The sequence below is a fragment of the Carassius auratus genome, unplaced genomic scaffold (assembly GCF_003368295.1).
Source record: "Carassius auratus strain Wakin unplaced genomic scaffold, ASM336829v1 scaf_tig00027845, whole genome shotgun sequence".
Taxonomy (NCBI): Eukaryota; Metazoa; Chordata; class Actinopteri; order Cypriniformes; family Cyprinidae; genus Carassius; species Carassius auratus.
In genome coordinates this window covers 304,108-316,885 of record NW_020525632.1, presented here as the reverse complement: position 1 = coordinate 316,885, position 12,778 = coordinate 304,108, and the positions used below count along the sequence as shown (strand labels likewise).

General features: G+C 36.1%; 1 protein-coding gene across 6 annotated transcripts in view; it reads right to left on the bottom strand.

The window, feature by feature from the left end:
- The window catches only part of LOC113079370 (membrane-associated guanylate kinase, WW and PDZ domain-containing protein 1-like), a 141,858-nt gene that overhangs the window by 32,277 nt on the left and 96,803 nt on the right, over window positions 1-12,778 (bottom strand). For all 6 annotated transcript variants that reach the window (XM_026251622.1, XM_026251619.1, XM_026251621.1 and 3 more), the window contains exon 13: window positions 5,116-5,150. In XM_026251622.1, coding sequence (XP_026107407.1) covers window positions 5,116-5,150 — 35 coding nt within the window. The remainder of the gene's footprint in view (window positions 1-5,115; window positions 5,151-12,778) is intronic.

Sequence of the window (12,778 nt, the reverse complement as noted above, 5' to 3'; positions counted from 1 at the left end):
TGAATAAGAAAATAGAGTGTGAGAATCATTTTACTATGTTGTAGTGTAGCAAGAAATGTGTCGCTTTTTGCTTTCCTTACATCCAGGTGTGTTCGGTGGGTTTGAATGCGGGAATGTTGCCAAATCCGCGGAATTTATGCTAGTACTTTGGGAAAATGTTTGATTAACTATATGGTTGGGTTTATTACACGGACCTGGCAACCCGAGGGGAAACAGACATTTCGAGGGGAACAGAATCGACTGCTACACCGGCCTCTGACTAGCTATAACCATCTACAGCCAGAGATAACTTTTCTTCAGCTTCTTGGTTGTCACAGTGGGCGCACGGCGGGAGGTCTAATAAGTGTTTGCAGCAAGTGAATCAGTCGTGCTATTATAATGTCATCACTACACAATTTCTTAATAAAACCAAAATTAATTAAACTGCCTTGTTTTCTTTTTACCATTGCTATGATGCTATAACTGCAGAATGAATGAATTTTTTTTTTTGTTTGTTTTTTTGTTTTTTTTTATTTATTATTTTTCCTATTATAACATTTCTGTAATCTTTATATCCTACCAGTCAACAGTTTTTGAACAGTAAGATTTTTAATGTTTTTAAAGAAGTCTCTTCTGCTCACCAAGCCTGAATTTATTTGATCCAAAGAACAACAAAAGCAGTAATATTGTGAAATATATATTTTTTAAAATAACTTTTCTATTTGAATATGTTTTACAGTTTTACAATGTAATTTATTCCTGTGATCAAAGCTATATTTTCAGCATGATTAATCAAGTCTGCAGTGTCACATACTTCAGAAATCATTCTAATACTGATTAGCTGATTATCAATATTTAAAACAGAGGAGTTATTTTTTACAGTATTTGATGAATAGAAGGATCCAAAGATCAGCATTTATGTGAAATAAAAAGTTTTTGCAACATTATACACTATATCATTCAAAAGCTTAATCAGTATACATTTATTTTTCGGAAAAGAAATTATAGAAATTAATACTCTTATTTAAATTAAATCAAAAGTGATGCTAAAGACACAATTTCACAAAATATATATATATATATATATCTATTTCAGATACATGCTGTTCTTCTGAATTGTCTATTCATCAAAGAAACCTGAAAAAATTATACTCAGCTGTTTTGAACATTATCATAAAAAAATGAAAAATTTGAGCAACAAATCAGAATATCAGAATTATTTCTGAAGGATCGTGTGACTGGAGTAATGATGCTAAAAATTCAGCTTTGCAATCTTAATAAATTAAATTTTGAAATATATTCAAACAGAAAAGGGTTATTTTAAATTGGCTAGTAAAAATATTTCAAAATTTCACTGTTTTGCTGTACTTTGGATCAAATAAATGCAGGCATGGTGAACAGAAGAGACTTGGATACTATAGGCAACTTAAAATTTTCTCTAATTTCTAGCTTTTAATTGGCTTAGAAATCTACAACTGCTGGACAATAACAAATAATAATGTGTTTATATAGTACAAACACTTTTTATTACACAATAAGGCAGAATAGTTTCTATACTGTAATAAATGCTATGTCAATTAGCACTGCATTGTTCATATACTTTATTTAACACCTGCTGGAGATGACTTGAAAAACATATATTGTTACAATCGTATGCTTTATGTCTTCGTGTTTCCAAAAGTTTTAGTTTAGTCACAGAGATTGCTGGACACTTTTGTCCATATTAGGAATTTCCTGGTATGACTTTCTATGTGAGTGCATCCTCTGGCTTTGAGTATGAATGAAACACACACTGCATGAGCGTTTAGCGCTCTCACCTTCTGGGTCCAAAAAAATATCAGGTCATGTGCAGAATATCCTGTCTCTCTGAGATTTAGAGATTTAATCTATATGTATGCACACCAGCTCCAGAAAATATTAAAAGTGGGGGAGTGGGGGGTCCCCAGTGTCCCCTGAATAATCTATGCCCCTGGGTACATGTACACTTTCCATTGACAAAGTGATGTTAGATTTTGGAACAGACACTGCTGCCACTGCTTATTAAGCACCTGATGACAAAAATATGGAATTGCAGATTAATCAGCCTGATTGATATATTGTTCGGATTGTGAATGTGGGATTGAGAGATAATGGCACTGAACAAAATATCTGTAATTTGACTGGGTTTGACCTAGAAAGGAAAGATAATATTAGAATAGAAAATGGAATTTGTTGCAAGAGATGGAATAGCATTAGAAATTAACAAAAAAGAGTCCAGGCCTAAAAATAGACAGTTCACAAACATACACAGTGCAAAGAGTTTGCTGCAAAGCCAATTCTTCTCTTGATCTTACAAATTATTTACATTTGTAACTGGATATTTATAATCTCATTCACCTGACATGATAATGTTTATTAAATGCTACTAACAACTAGATTATTACACTCCCAGGTAAAAACGTGAGCGGTGCTTTTTCATTCTAATGTCACTTCCACAATGTACAGTGTTGTGGGCAGTTGTCAGCACAGCACATATTAATTAAAATAATTATTATTAAACAATAATTTAAACTGTGCCCATATCAAACTGTTTAAAAAAGGGTTGTTTTTGGTTTTGGACAAATAAATTAAAATAAAAAGCAGAAGTGCTTATTGAAAATGCTAATTCATTCTCTCTTTCACTTTTCACCAGGAATATAGCTATTTCCCTGGAAATACCAGTAAACAAAGCAAAGCAGCACCTGATTTTGCAGCACTCATAATTAATCAGTTAAACCATAGCCTTTTCAAATGTAAGCTATATCTTAATTTGCATGTATATTATTATGTGAAAATCATCTTCTTTACTCACTTACAGAAAACAATATATTGATTTAAATTTTCTAAGACACTTTTTGTTGGTAAAAGTCATATGTGAGTTGGTGTCAACAAACATGAATATCATTGTGATTTACACCAGAGAAGACAAAGGCCTGCATAATGAGCTGCATAATGAGCTGCATAATGAGCTGCATAATGAGCTGCATAATGAGCTGCATAATGAGCTGCATAATGAGCCTCTCATTCAGCTGTGCCACTGTGAGGTGAGGAGTTACAAGAAAGAATGTGAGAATAAAATAAATCTATATAATTTTATGTTTGTAGTTTATTAAGAATATATTTAATTATCCCACAACATAATTTAATATCCACTTGGGGGAGCAGTTAAACAGTTTATTAGGGACAATCAAAGCTGACTTTCAAACAAATTTTTTGCATCCTTACTCCAGTCACACAATCCTTCAGAAATCCTTATAACAATCTTATTTTCTACAAAAAAATCGTATTGATATTATTATTATTATTATTAATGTTGAAAAGAGCTGATAATATTTTTCAGGTTTTTTTAGGGGGAATAAATTGAAAAACAGCATTGTCTGTTACATTTGTTACAGTTATCTCTATTTGTTACATTTATATTATTTACATCAAGCTTTTGAATGGTATAGTATTGTATATTGTTATTGAAACTTCATAATGTTTCACTTGATTATACATTTAATCAGGAATTATACTTTGGAAAAAGTCTAACTAGTAAAATGTTTACACGTTATGTGAAAACTAGTACAAGTATAAATAAATAAAGAGAGACTTACTCATGTTTATGATCTCTGCTGAATAAAGTGCTTCATTCTTTTTTCTGAGGAAATCCATTTCTCAAATCCTCAACCACATCACATCTTTTTGGAGTGATTTATGTCTTATACCTCTCATTGCGAAGCAAACAGTAAAATAAAATAAAAACTTGAACAGTCTGGCTGCTTTTTCTTCTGTGTGTGTGTGTGTATTCAAGCCGCGCGCTTCTGTTTGAATCTGAATAGTGCGTTCAGCGCGGGGGCGTGGTCACATTAGATATAATGAAGGGAGACATGAAAAATAGACATCGCGTTGTTTTCATATGGATTAATTTATCACAGAATATTTGTTTTCGGCAGCACTTGTTTAGTTTAAAAGTAGACATTTCAGGCTTTCTATAGATATCTCTCTCATGTCTCTTCGTTGAGTATTCACTGAGTTACAATTAATTTTAATGACGTGTTTGTACATGAAGATCACAGCAGACAAAGGCTGCAGGCAGCGCACCTTGTTCGTTATCTTTATTTTATAAGTGCACAAAGGTTTTTTGTTATTATGTCTGTATCCAAAAAAAAGTAGACCCTTTACAGATTCGATTGATGTATTGCTCTTATCTGTACGATTAAAACTGAGAGTGTAATTTAAGTCAAAAATTGGTAGGGATCACTGACAACACGTCTTGGAGACAATTGGGATGTTTGAATAATGAGCCTCCTAGTGTTCCAGAAATAAACTTTTTTTTTTTTCTTTTTTTTAAACATTTATATCTTTTGAAAACATTGTCCACATTTAGTTACTTTTGAATCCTCTCATTCCTTGGCTTGCGCCGATTCTGGCAATATGTCATTGTCCAAATAAAATTCTTTGCTACTCCTCCTACAAAGGTCTTTTTTCGACTGGAGTGAAAGAACAACCAGGAAATTACAAAGAAAGACAATAATGGATGGGATGGAAATTTTACTTATAGTTATACTTATCCAAAGTGACTTACAGATGAGGACAGTGGAAGCAAAAAGAGCAATGATATATAAGTGCTATAATAAGTCTGAGTTAAACAGTACACATAGCAGGGGATTTTAAATAATATAATGAATAAAAATAAAAAGTAGAATAGAAAAAGAATAGAGCAATCTAGAGTTAGAGGTCTTTTTTTAATTGTATAATAAATGAAAAGAAAACAGATTGAGTAAAAAATTATATATATATATATATATATATATATATATATATATATATATATATATATATATATAATTCTAATTATATAATTTTTTTTAAAAGTACAATAAAAATATATAATCTATTTTTTATAATGGATTATATATTTGTAATAATAACTGGAATCATCTTAGATATCTTGCTTAAAAATTATAAAAAAAAAAAATAAAAAAAACAAGCATTCATTCTCAAGAGAAAGGTTTGTCAAGTGCAACAGTTAGACACAGATGAGACACAAAGATTAAAATGCAACAATTTAATTACAAAAAAAACTTTTTGCCTAATGATGTGCTGAAGAGAGGAATTAAAGGGAAGTTATCTTACCAGCACTTTGGGGCTTCTCTTGGGATGCAAAACTCCTGCGAGACAGTGGCAGAGAGAAAGAGAAATCATCACCTTCATATCATACAACACACGGCCACTCATATCAGATGCTGTCCTGAGCAGAGCCTCAGTCTGAGCAGTGGAGAGCAATGTGTGTTCATGCATCAGCTGCTGCTGAGGATCCTGCACCACCCACTCACACGCACGCATGCACACACATGCACACACACACACACGCGCGCGCACACGCACACACACACACGCGCGCGCGCAGACACACACACGCACGCACACACACACCATTTTTATGAAATACCTAAAATGTCTGTTTACACACAGAGTGGGTAAAATAATTATTTGATCCCCTGCTGATTTTGTAAGTTGTGTAGGTGGGCAAACTTAAATTAAGGGTCTTTCATTTTTATGGTTGGCTTATTTTAACAGAGAGAGACAGAATATGAACCAAAAAAAAAAAAAAAACACAGTATATAAAGGTTAGAAATTGATTTGCATTTCAATGAATTAAATAATTATTTGATTCCCAAGCAAAACATGACTTAGACTACGTTCACACTGCTATCCTTAGTGCTCAGTTACAATTTTATTATCAGATCAGATTTTTTTGTGTGTGTAGCTGTTCACATTGTTGTTTTAAATGTGGTCAGTATAAGTTTTACAGTGTGAACACATGGTTCTGAAGTAACCCGCATAGTTCCTACAAAAAGTGTATGCTTTATATGGTACAAACATATATCCTCATAACTACAGCAAAAGCATCGAAATTCAAGCTGATTTCTGAAACTCTTAGCTCTACAACAGCTTTCTGTTTGTTCACTAGAAATAATATGAGTATCGTCATGGAAACAAACGAAGGCTGACCATGTGTGTGTGTGTGTGGGTGTGTGTGTGTGTGTGTGTGTGTGTGTGTGTGTGTATTCCTAGACCAGCAGCATTTCTCAACAGCGTCCCCCTCACACACACATTGAGTTTACAAGTATTATGAGTTTATTCAGTAGGTGTAATGGTTTTTCTACTGTACAAACTGTGTTTCTCCTTACCCTAACCTTACACCCAAACCCAGTTTTCAAGACTGATCTTGCTTGTCTCATTCTCATCCGTATCTGTACTGTATTGTGAGCACTTACTGTGTTTATTTGCCTCCTTATGTAAATACCAGGTACACACAAACACACACAGTGTTGAGAAGTAACTAGTTATAACAAAATTATGTAATTCAATTACAAAATATAACTGTATTCGGTTACAGTAACTGAAAAATAAGTTCAATTAAATTAGTTACTTCTGGAAATGTTAAAGATTGCAAAGGGAGTTATGTCTGAATATTTTCACACACACACGCATAGAATTGATTTTTTTCTTTCCCAAAATTGCATTGACTGCTCAAAAATATGAGACACCAATTTCAAGAGAATAGAACAGATGCTTATAATTTGTTTCCTGTTTGGTTTTGTGTATATGCTTTATTTATTTTTTATGTTAACTGTGAATGTTTAACAGTTAAAAACATGTTAGAAATTTAGAAAATAAAATCATTAAGTAATCAAATGTAATCAGTTACATTATTTTAATAAAGTAACTAAAATAATTACACTACTTATTACATTTTAAATTGTGTAACTTGTAATATGTAAGATATTACATTTCCCAACACTGCACACACACAATTCACACAACTCTCTGAACATCAGTTTATTCAGTTTATAATATGGACAGATATAAGACAGAAGGCATACAGATCAATCCTCCACATTGCTAGATACCTGCTGATTGATCACAGCCTACAGGCTTTTATAGACTTGGACAAATCAAAGCAAACGTGTGGTATTAGTCAAATCAATGAAAATATAGAGGAGTGGCATGTTTCTGGCCTGTTTACCACAGCGATTCCCAGAAATTATGTACAGTTTGTGTGTACAGAACTTTTGGACAATGCCTGCAGAGGGTGCCAGTTGTTTTAAAATTGGTCTATTAATGGGTTTCATGGATTCTCATCTGTGGAATGTGCCACTTCTGTTATTTTGCTGGTTAATCGACACAAAATGCAAAATGCAATTGAGGATTTTTTTTTTTTTTTTTTATCATGAAAGCACTAAACTCAATATTTTAACCGTTGCCAAGCAATGCTAACATACAGTTGCTGTCAGAAGTTTACATTTACATTACATTTAGACATTAAGCTGACACCTTTATCCAAAGCGACTTACAAATGAGGACAATGGAAGATATAGCAATTTTTGCAACAGAGCAATAATATTCAAGTGCTATAACAAGTCTCAGTTAGCTTAACGCAGAACACTGTAATGCCGCACCAGCAGAGGGAGCCCTCACCTGAGTACTGACTGTTCACCGCTCCCTCTGTTTCTACACTCATTTCCTGTTTGACACTATTTAACATGAGTCAGCATGTTTACTCATTGCGAAGTATTGCCAGTTTACCTGCCTTACCAAGCATTTTTCCCATTGTTATTCTGTCTGTCTGCCTGCCTGTTTGTGTATGATTCTGCCTGTCTTCACATTTCTGATTCTTGGATTGCCCCATTGGATTTACTGCCTAATTGGACTGATGTTTGTGTTTGACGCATTCGCCTGCCTACTCGTCTCTGTCTTGTGGATTCCCCTTGTGTATGTTGAAAGATTGGACTGTTATTATGGTACTGACTCTCTGCCTGGTTTGACGATTCTGTCTCTAAGATCTTTCCCTAATAAATTTCTGCGAATGGATTTTAATATCGCCTCAGCCTCCTTGTTACATACACATGGCAATTTTTTTTATTTTTATGTAATAATTAAAAAGAAAACAGAACGGAAAAAGAATAGAGGAAGCTAGTGTTAGAGGCCTTTTTTTAACTTGTTTGTTGTTAATTGTATAATTAATAAAAAAACAAAAAAATGGTTAGAATATAAAAAGATTAAATAAGCTAAAGCATGTTTATTCTGAAATAGCCACAAACATCCGGGTTCTGAGGAATCCTACATGTTGATTCCCCACGTCAAATCGCAACTCGATGATCGGACCGTACAGTGAGCTCATAAAAATTGTGAGCTTTGGCTTTACATCGCATGCAATCTACTCGTACAGTGTGAGTTGGTACCTAGCTGAAATCGCACAGAAATCACACAGTGTATGCCCGGCTTAAGGACTTGAGACGGAGTTGGGAGATCCTTCCAAATGGAGGAAAAATTTAATATAAAAGTCTGTGATTTTTGTGATTTTCAGCCTCTTTTATATGAACAATAAAGCAACGTTCACTTGCGGAATGCAAGCTTCTAGAGGGCACATAAGTCTGAAATAATTAATTTAAAGTAGTTAAAGGGGCACAGATCCACAGATGGTGGTTTTGTAGTAAAACATTAATGCCTTTAATTTTATGCGAGCAGCTATTGGTAGCCAGTGCAAATTGATAAACAAAGGTGTGGCGTGCATTCTATTCAGCTTGCTAAAATTTTATCTTGCTGCCACATTATGGAATAATTGTAAAGGTTTGATAGAACTGGCTGGAAGACCAAGAGAGCACTGCAATAGTCCAGTCTGGACAGAACAAGAGCTTAAACAGAGAGTTGTGAAGGATGTTTTGAAATAAAGGCCTGATCTTCTTGATGTTGAATAAAGCAAATCTGCAGGATCGGACAGTTTTAGCAATGTGTTCTGAGAAAGTTAGCTGATCATCAATCATAACTCCAACGTGCCTAATGGGATGGTGAAATTGTGGTGAACCAATGGGTTTGATGGAACCACAAGTAGTTCTGTCTTGGCAAAGATGAAGTGAAGTGACATTCAGCCAAGTATAGTGACCCATACTCAGAATTTGTGCTCTGCATTTAACCCATCTGAAATGCGCACACACACAGAGCAGTGAACACACACACACTGTGAGCACACACCCGGAGCAGTGTTCATCATTTATGTTGCGGCGCCCGGGGAGCAGTTGGGGGTTCGATGCCTTGCTCAAGGGCTCCTCAGTCGTGGTATTGAAGGTGGAGAGAGCTGTTCATGCACTCCCCCCACCCACAATTCCGTCCGGCCCGAGACTAGAACCCACAACCCTTCGATTGGGAGTCCAACCCTCTAACCATTAGGCCACGACTTCCCCAAAATAAAGCAACGTGAGTTTAATAAAGCAAGATGAGTTTAAGGTGATGGTCTTTCATCCAGCAAGATGTCTGTTAGACAAGCTGAGATGTGAGCACCTATCGTTGGATCATCTTTATGAAATGAGAGGTAGAGTTGAGTGTCATCAACATAGCAGTGATATGAAAAGCCCTATTTCTGAATGACAGAACCTAGTGATTTCATGTAGATAGAGAAGAGAAGTGGTCCAAGAACAGAGCCCTGAGGCACCCCAGTAGTGAGATGATGTGACTTAAATACCTTACCTCTTCAAGATAACTGCAAGGACCTATCTGAGAGATAAGACTCAAACCACTGGAGTGCAGTCCCTGAGATGCCCTTTGCCAGTAGGGTTGACAGGAGAATTTGGTGGTTCACTGTCTCAAAAACAGCGGACAGATCAAGCAAGATAAGTATTGAAGATTTGGAAAACACTCTTGTCAGTCTTAAGGCTTCAACAACTGAGAGCAGGACAGTCTCGGTCGAATGTCTACATCTGAAGCCAGATTGGTTACTGTCCAGGAGATTTTTCTGTGTCAGAAAGGCAGAGACTTGGATAAACACTGCTTGTTTAAGTGTTTTTGCAATGAAAGGAAGAGGGGAAAGGGTTGGTCTCTTAAGAAGTGGGGTAATACGAGCCTGCCTAAATACTGAGGGGGAAAAAAAGTGTGAAGGGATGTGTTAATGATGTGAGTAAGTGCTGGTATAGTTGCAGGAGAAATTGCTTGAAGGAGACGAGATGAAATAGGATCAAGCAGACAAGTAGTAGGATGATGAGAAAAGCATGAGTTTGGGGACTTGAAGAGTGGAGAGTAAAGAGAAGGATGTGAATGAGTATATGTTTGTTGGTAAGATGTATTTGACAGTTTGTGGTGTGGCAAATTGTGCACTCATTTTCTCATTTTATTAATGAAGAATGTGGCAAAGTCATCATCTGTTGATGAAGGAGGGGGAGTAAGAGGACAAAGGAGGGAGGAAAATGTTTTAAATAGCATGCAAGAATTAGATGAATTGTAAATTTTTTAGAATAGTATGTTCTTTTAGCAGTGGAGACATTAGCAGAGAAGGAAGAGAGGAGTGACTGATACACATGAAGGTCAATTGTATTTTTTATTTTTTTGCGCCACACCCTTTTAGCAGCACTGAGCTTATAACGATGCTTGTGGAGAACATCAGACAGCAAAGGGCCTGAAAGGGTGGTACAGCCTGGCCTGGAAGAAAAGGAGCAAACAATGTCTAATGAAGATGTAAGAGTGGAACAGAAAGTATCAGTTACACTGTTAACATCAAGAGATGCTAACTCTTTAGGGGAGGAAACAAAAATTTAACCATAGCAGATAGCCGAGAGGATTGTGAGTGAGCATAGGTTATGTCAAAAGATGACATGTGGAGGGGTAAGTGATGTGTCAGGGACCATGCCAGGGACACTGCTCAACTGATAATGTACTGGTTACTCCGCTGCACACCTCGGATCATTTCTTCCTCACTCTTAAACTCAACATTAAGTTATTAAATTAAATTTTAATTTAATTTAATTTAATTTAATTTTTAATTAAATTTTTTAATTTAAATTTTAAGTACATTATCAGTTGAGCAGTGTCGTGTATAAATAAGGTCCAGTTGGTTCCTTATTTGTGAGTAGCAGTAGTTGACGAGATCATAAGAGGTATGCAGAGTGTTGAAGTCCGCAGGTTTATCTAGGTGGATGCTGAAGTCTCCAAGCATAACTAGGGTACTAACATCTTCAGGAAAGTTTGAAAGCAGTACATTTATCCAATAAGTTACTAAGTGGTCCTGGGGTTCGGTAAACAGCAACAAATTAGTGACTGAATGTGATTCAAATGAGCTGCTAATACCAAGAGAAGGTAAAGGAACAAATTTCCAATCATTAGAGAAAAGCAGACCAGTACCTCCACCTCTTCCATTCAGAAGGCCAGTGTAGGAAAATAAGAAATTATTGGAGAGTGCTGCAGGTGTAACAGTGTCCTCTGGTTGATCCTCTAGTCAGGGCCATGAGGTTTAGTCTTGAATGACTAGTAATAAATGTAATTAAATCTACTTTGTTTATTGCAGACTTACAATTCCAGAGACCAATAGAAAAAAAAGAAAAGTGTGGGGCCTGGTCCTCTCTCGTCCTTGACTGTCGTAGCTCCTCTTTTGTATCCCTCCGATCTCCTCCGTGGGACTCGAGACCGGTGAGTGGAGCAGGTGTCGCTCATTTCCCAATCACTCCACCGGCCTCGAACCGTTCCCACAGCCCTCATCCCCGACCCCAACCCAGCACAGAGACCAAACACAACTTCAGTACGTCTCAACACAGTACACAAAATAAGCAATTGCTAGCAATCGAAACTGTGCTAAACACTAATGAGACAAGAAATAAATATATCTACAATCTGCTTTTAACTTTGGCTGATAGACTGCTTCCCTCAAATAGTATTTCTTTACACTGTCTTTTGCTAGCACTAAGACACACTTTACTGTTTATCACAACAAAGGGCTAAGCAATAGTTATGCGCGGGTCGACTTTTTTTCCAACCCACGGATCCCGCTTTTCTGAAATTATTTGGCCTGCCACAGCTCACCCTGCAAATAAAGGACAATTTCTTGACCCACCCCATGCATCGGGGACATCACAGAAGTTACGTTGCTGCTTAGACCTTCATATTGTAACCTTATCAAAGAACCTAATAAAATATGAAAATATTTTCACCGAATCCATTGACTCATATTTCTCGTTCACTGAAGTTCCTCCCTCCACAGCAGCGCGCGAGCTTGGCGCTATTAGCAGCGCATGCGCAGCTCGTGAACAGCTCTGTGAACTGTTTCATCCTGTCAAAGAGTTACTCAAGATGTGACAGAGCATGTGATTTGTTGAATATAGTGAACGAATACGATCTTCTCGTAGGTAAATGAGTTGAATGAACTGATACATCTCATTCGAGAACAAAATGAATGACAGCATCAGTCGGCCAAGCATGTATATCTCGATCAGCAATCAGCAGATACAAAGCGCAGTTATAGGGGCACATACGTTTTCATATTTAGCATACAGAACATAACTCCACATTTAATCCCTGATTATTTAATGTGAATATATAATACATGAACTGCCTGACCAAACAATTAAAATGTTTAATGATGCAAGAAAACCTTGTTCTTTGTTCACAGGAACAACTTATTTAGACTATTTATTTAATGCGATTATACATACATTTTAGTAAAGCCAAATCAGTTTTTGTCACAAGTAAATACGTTCGTTGACTTAAGACAACAAAATACATTCTTTTTCGCCTCCTGCTGTGGCGTATTTGTGTAATCACTAAAAATAACTTTAAAGAGGTGTGTGAACTTGCAAGCACGATGTCAGACACTGTAATATGCTCTGGTCCCCTCCCTGCTTACCGTGGTGACGAGATGCATAGCAGATTGTCATCACTCAATGGCTGGATTTCTAAGTGGTGCCCACAGAATAACATAGGTTTCATAGACAATTGTACGAGCTTTTGGGGCAGACCTGACCTGTTTAAAAGA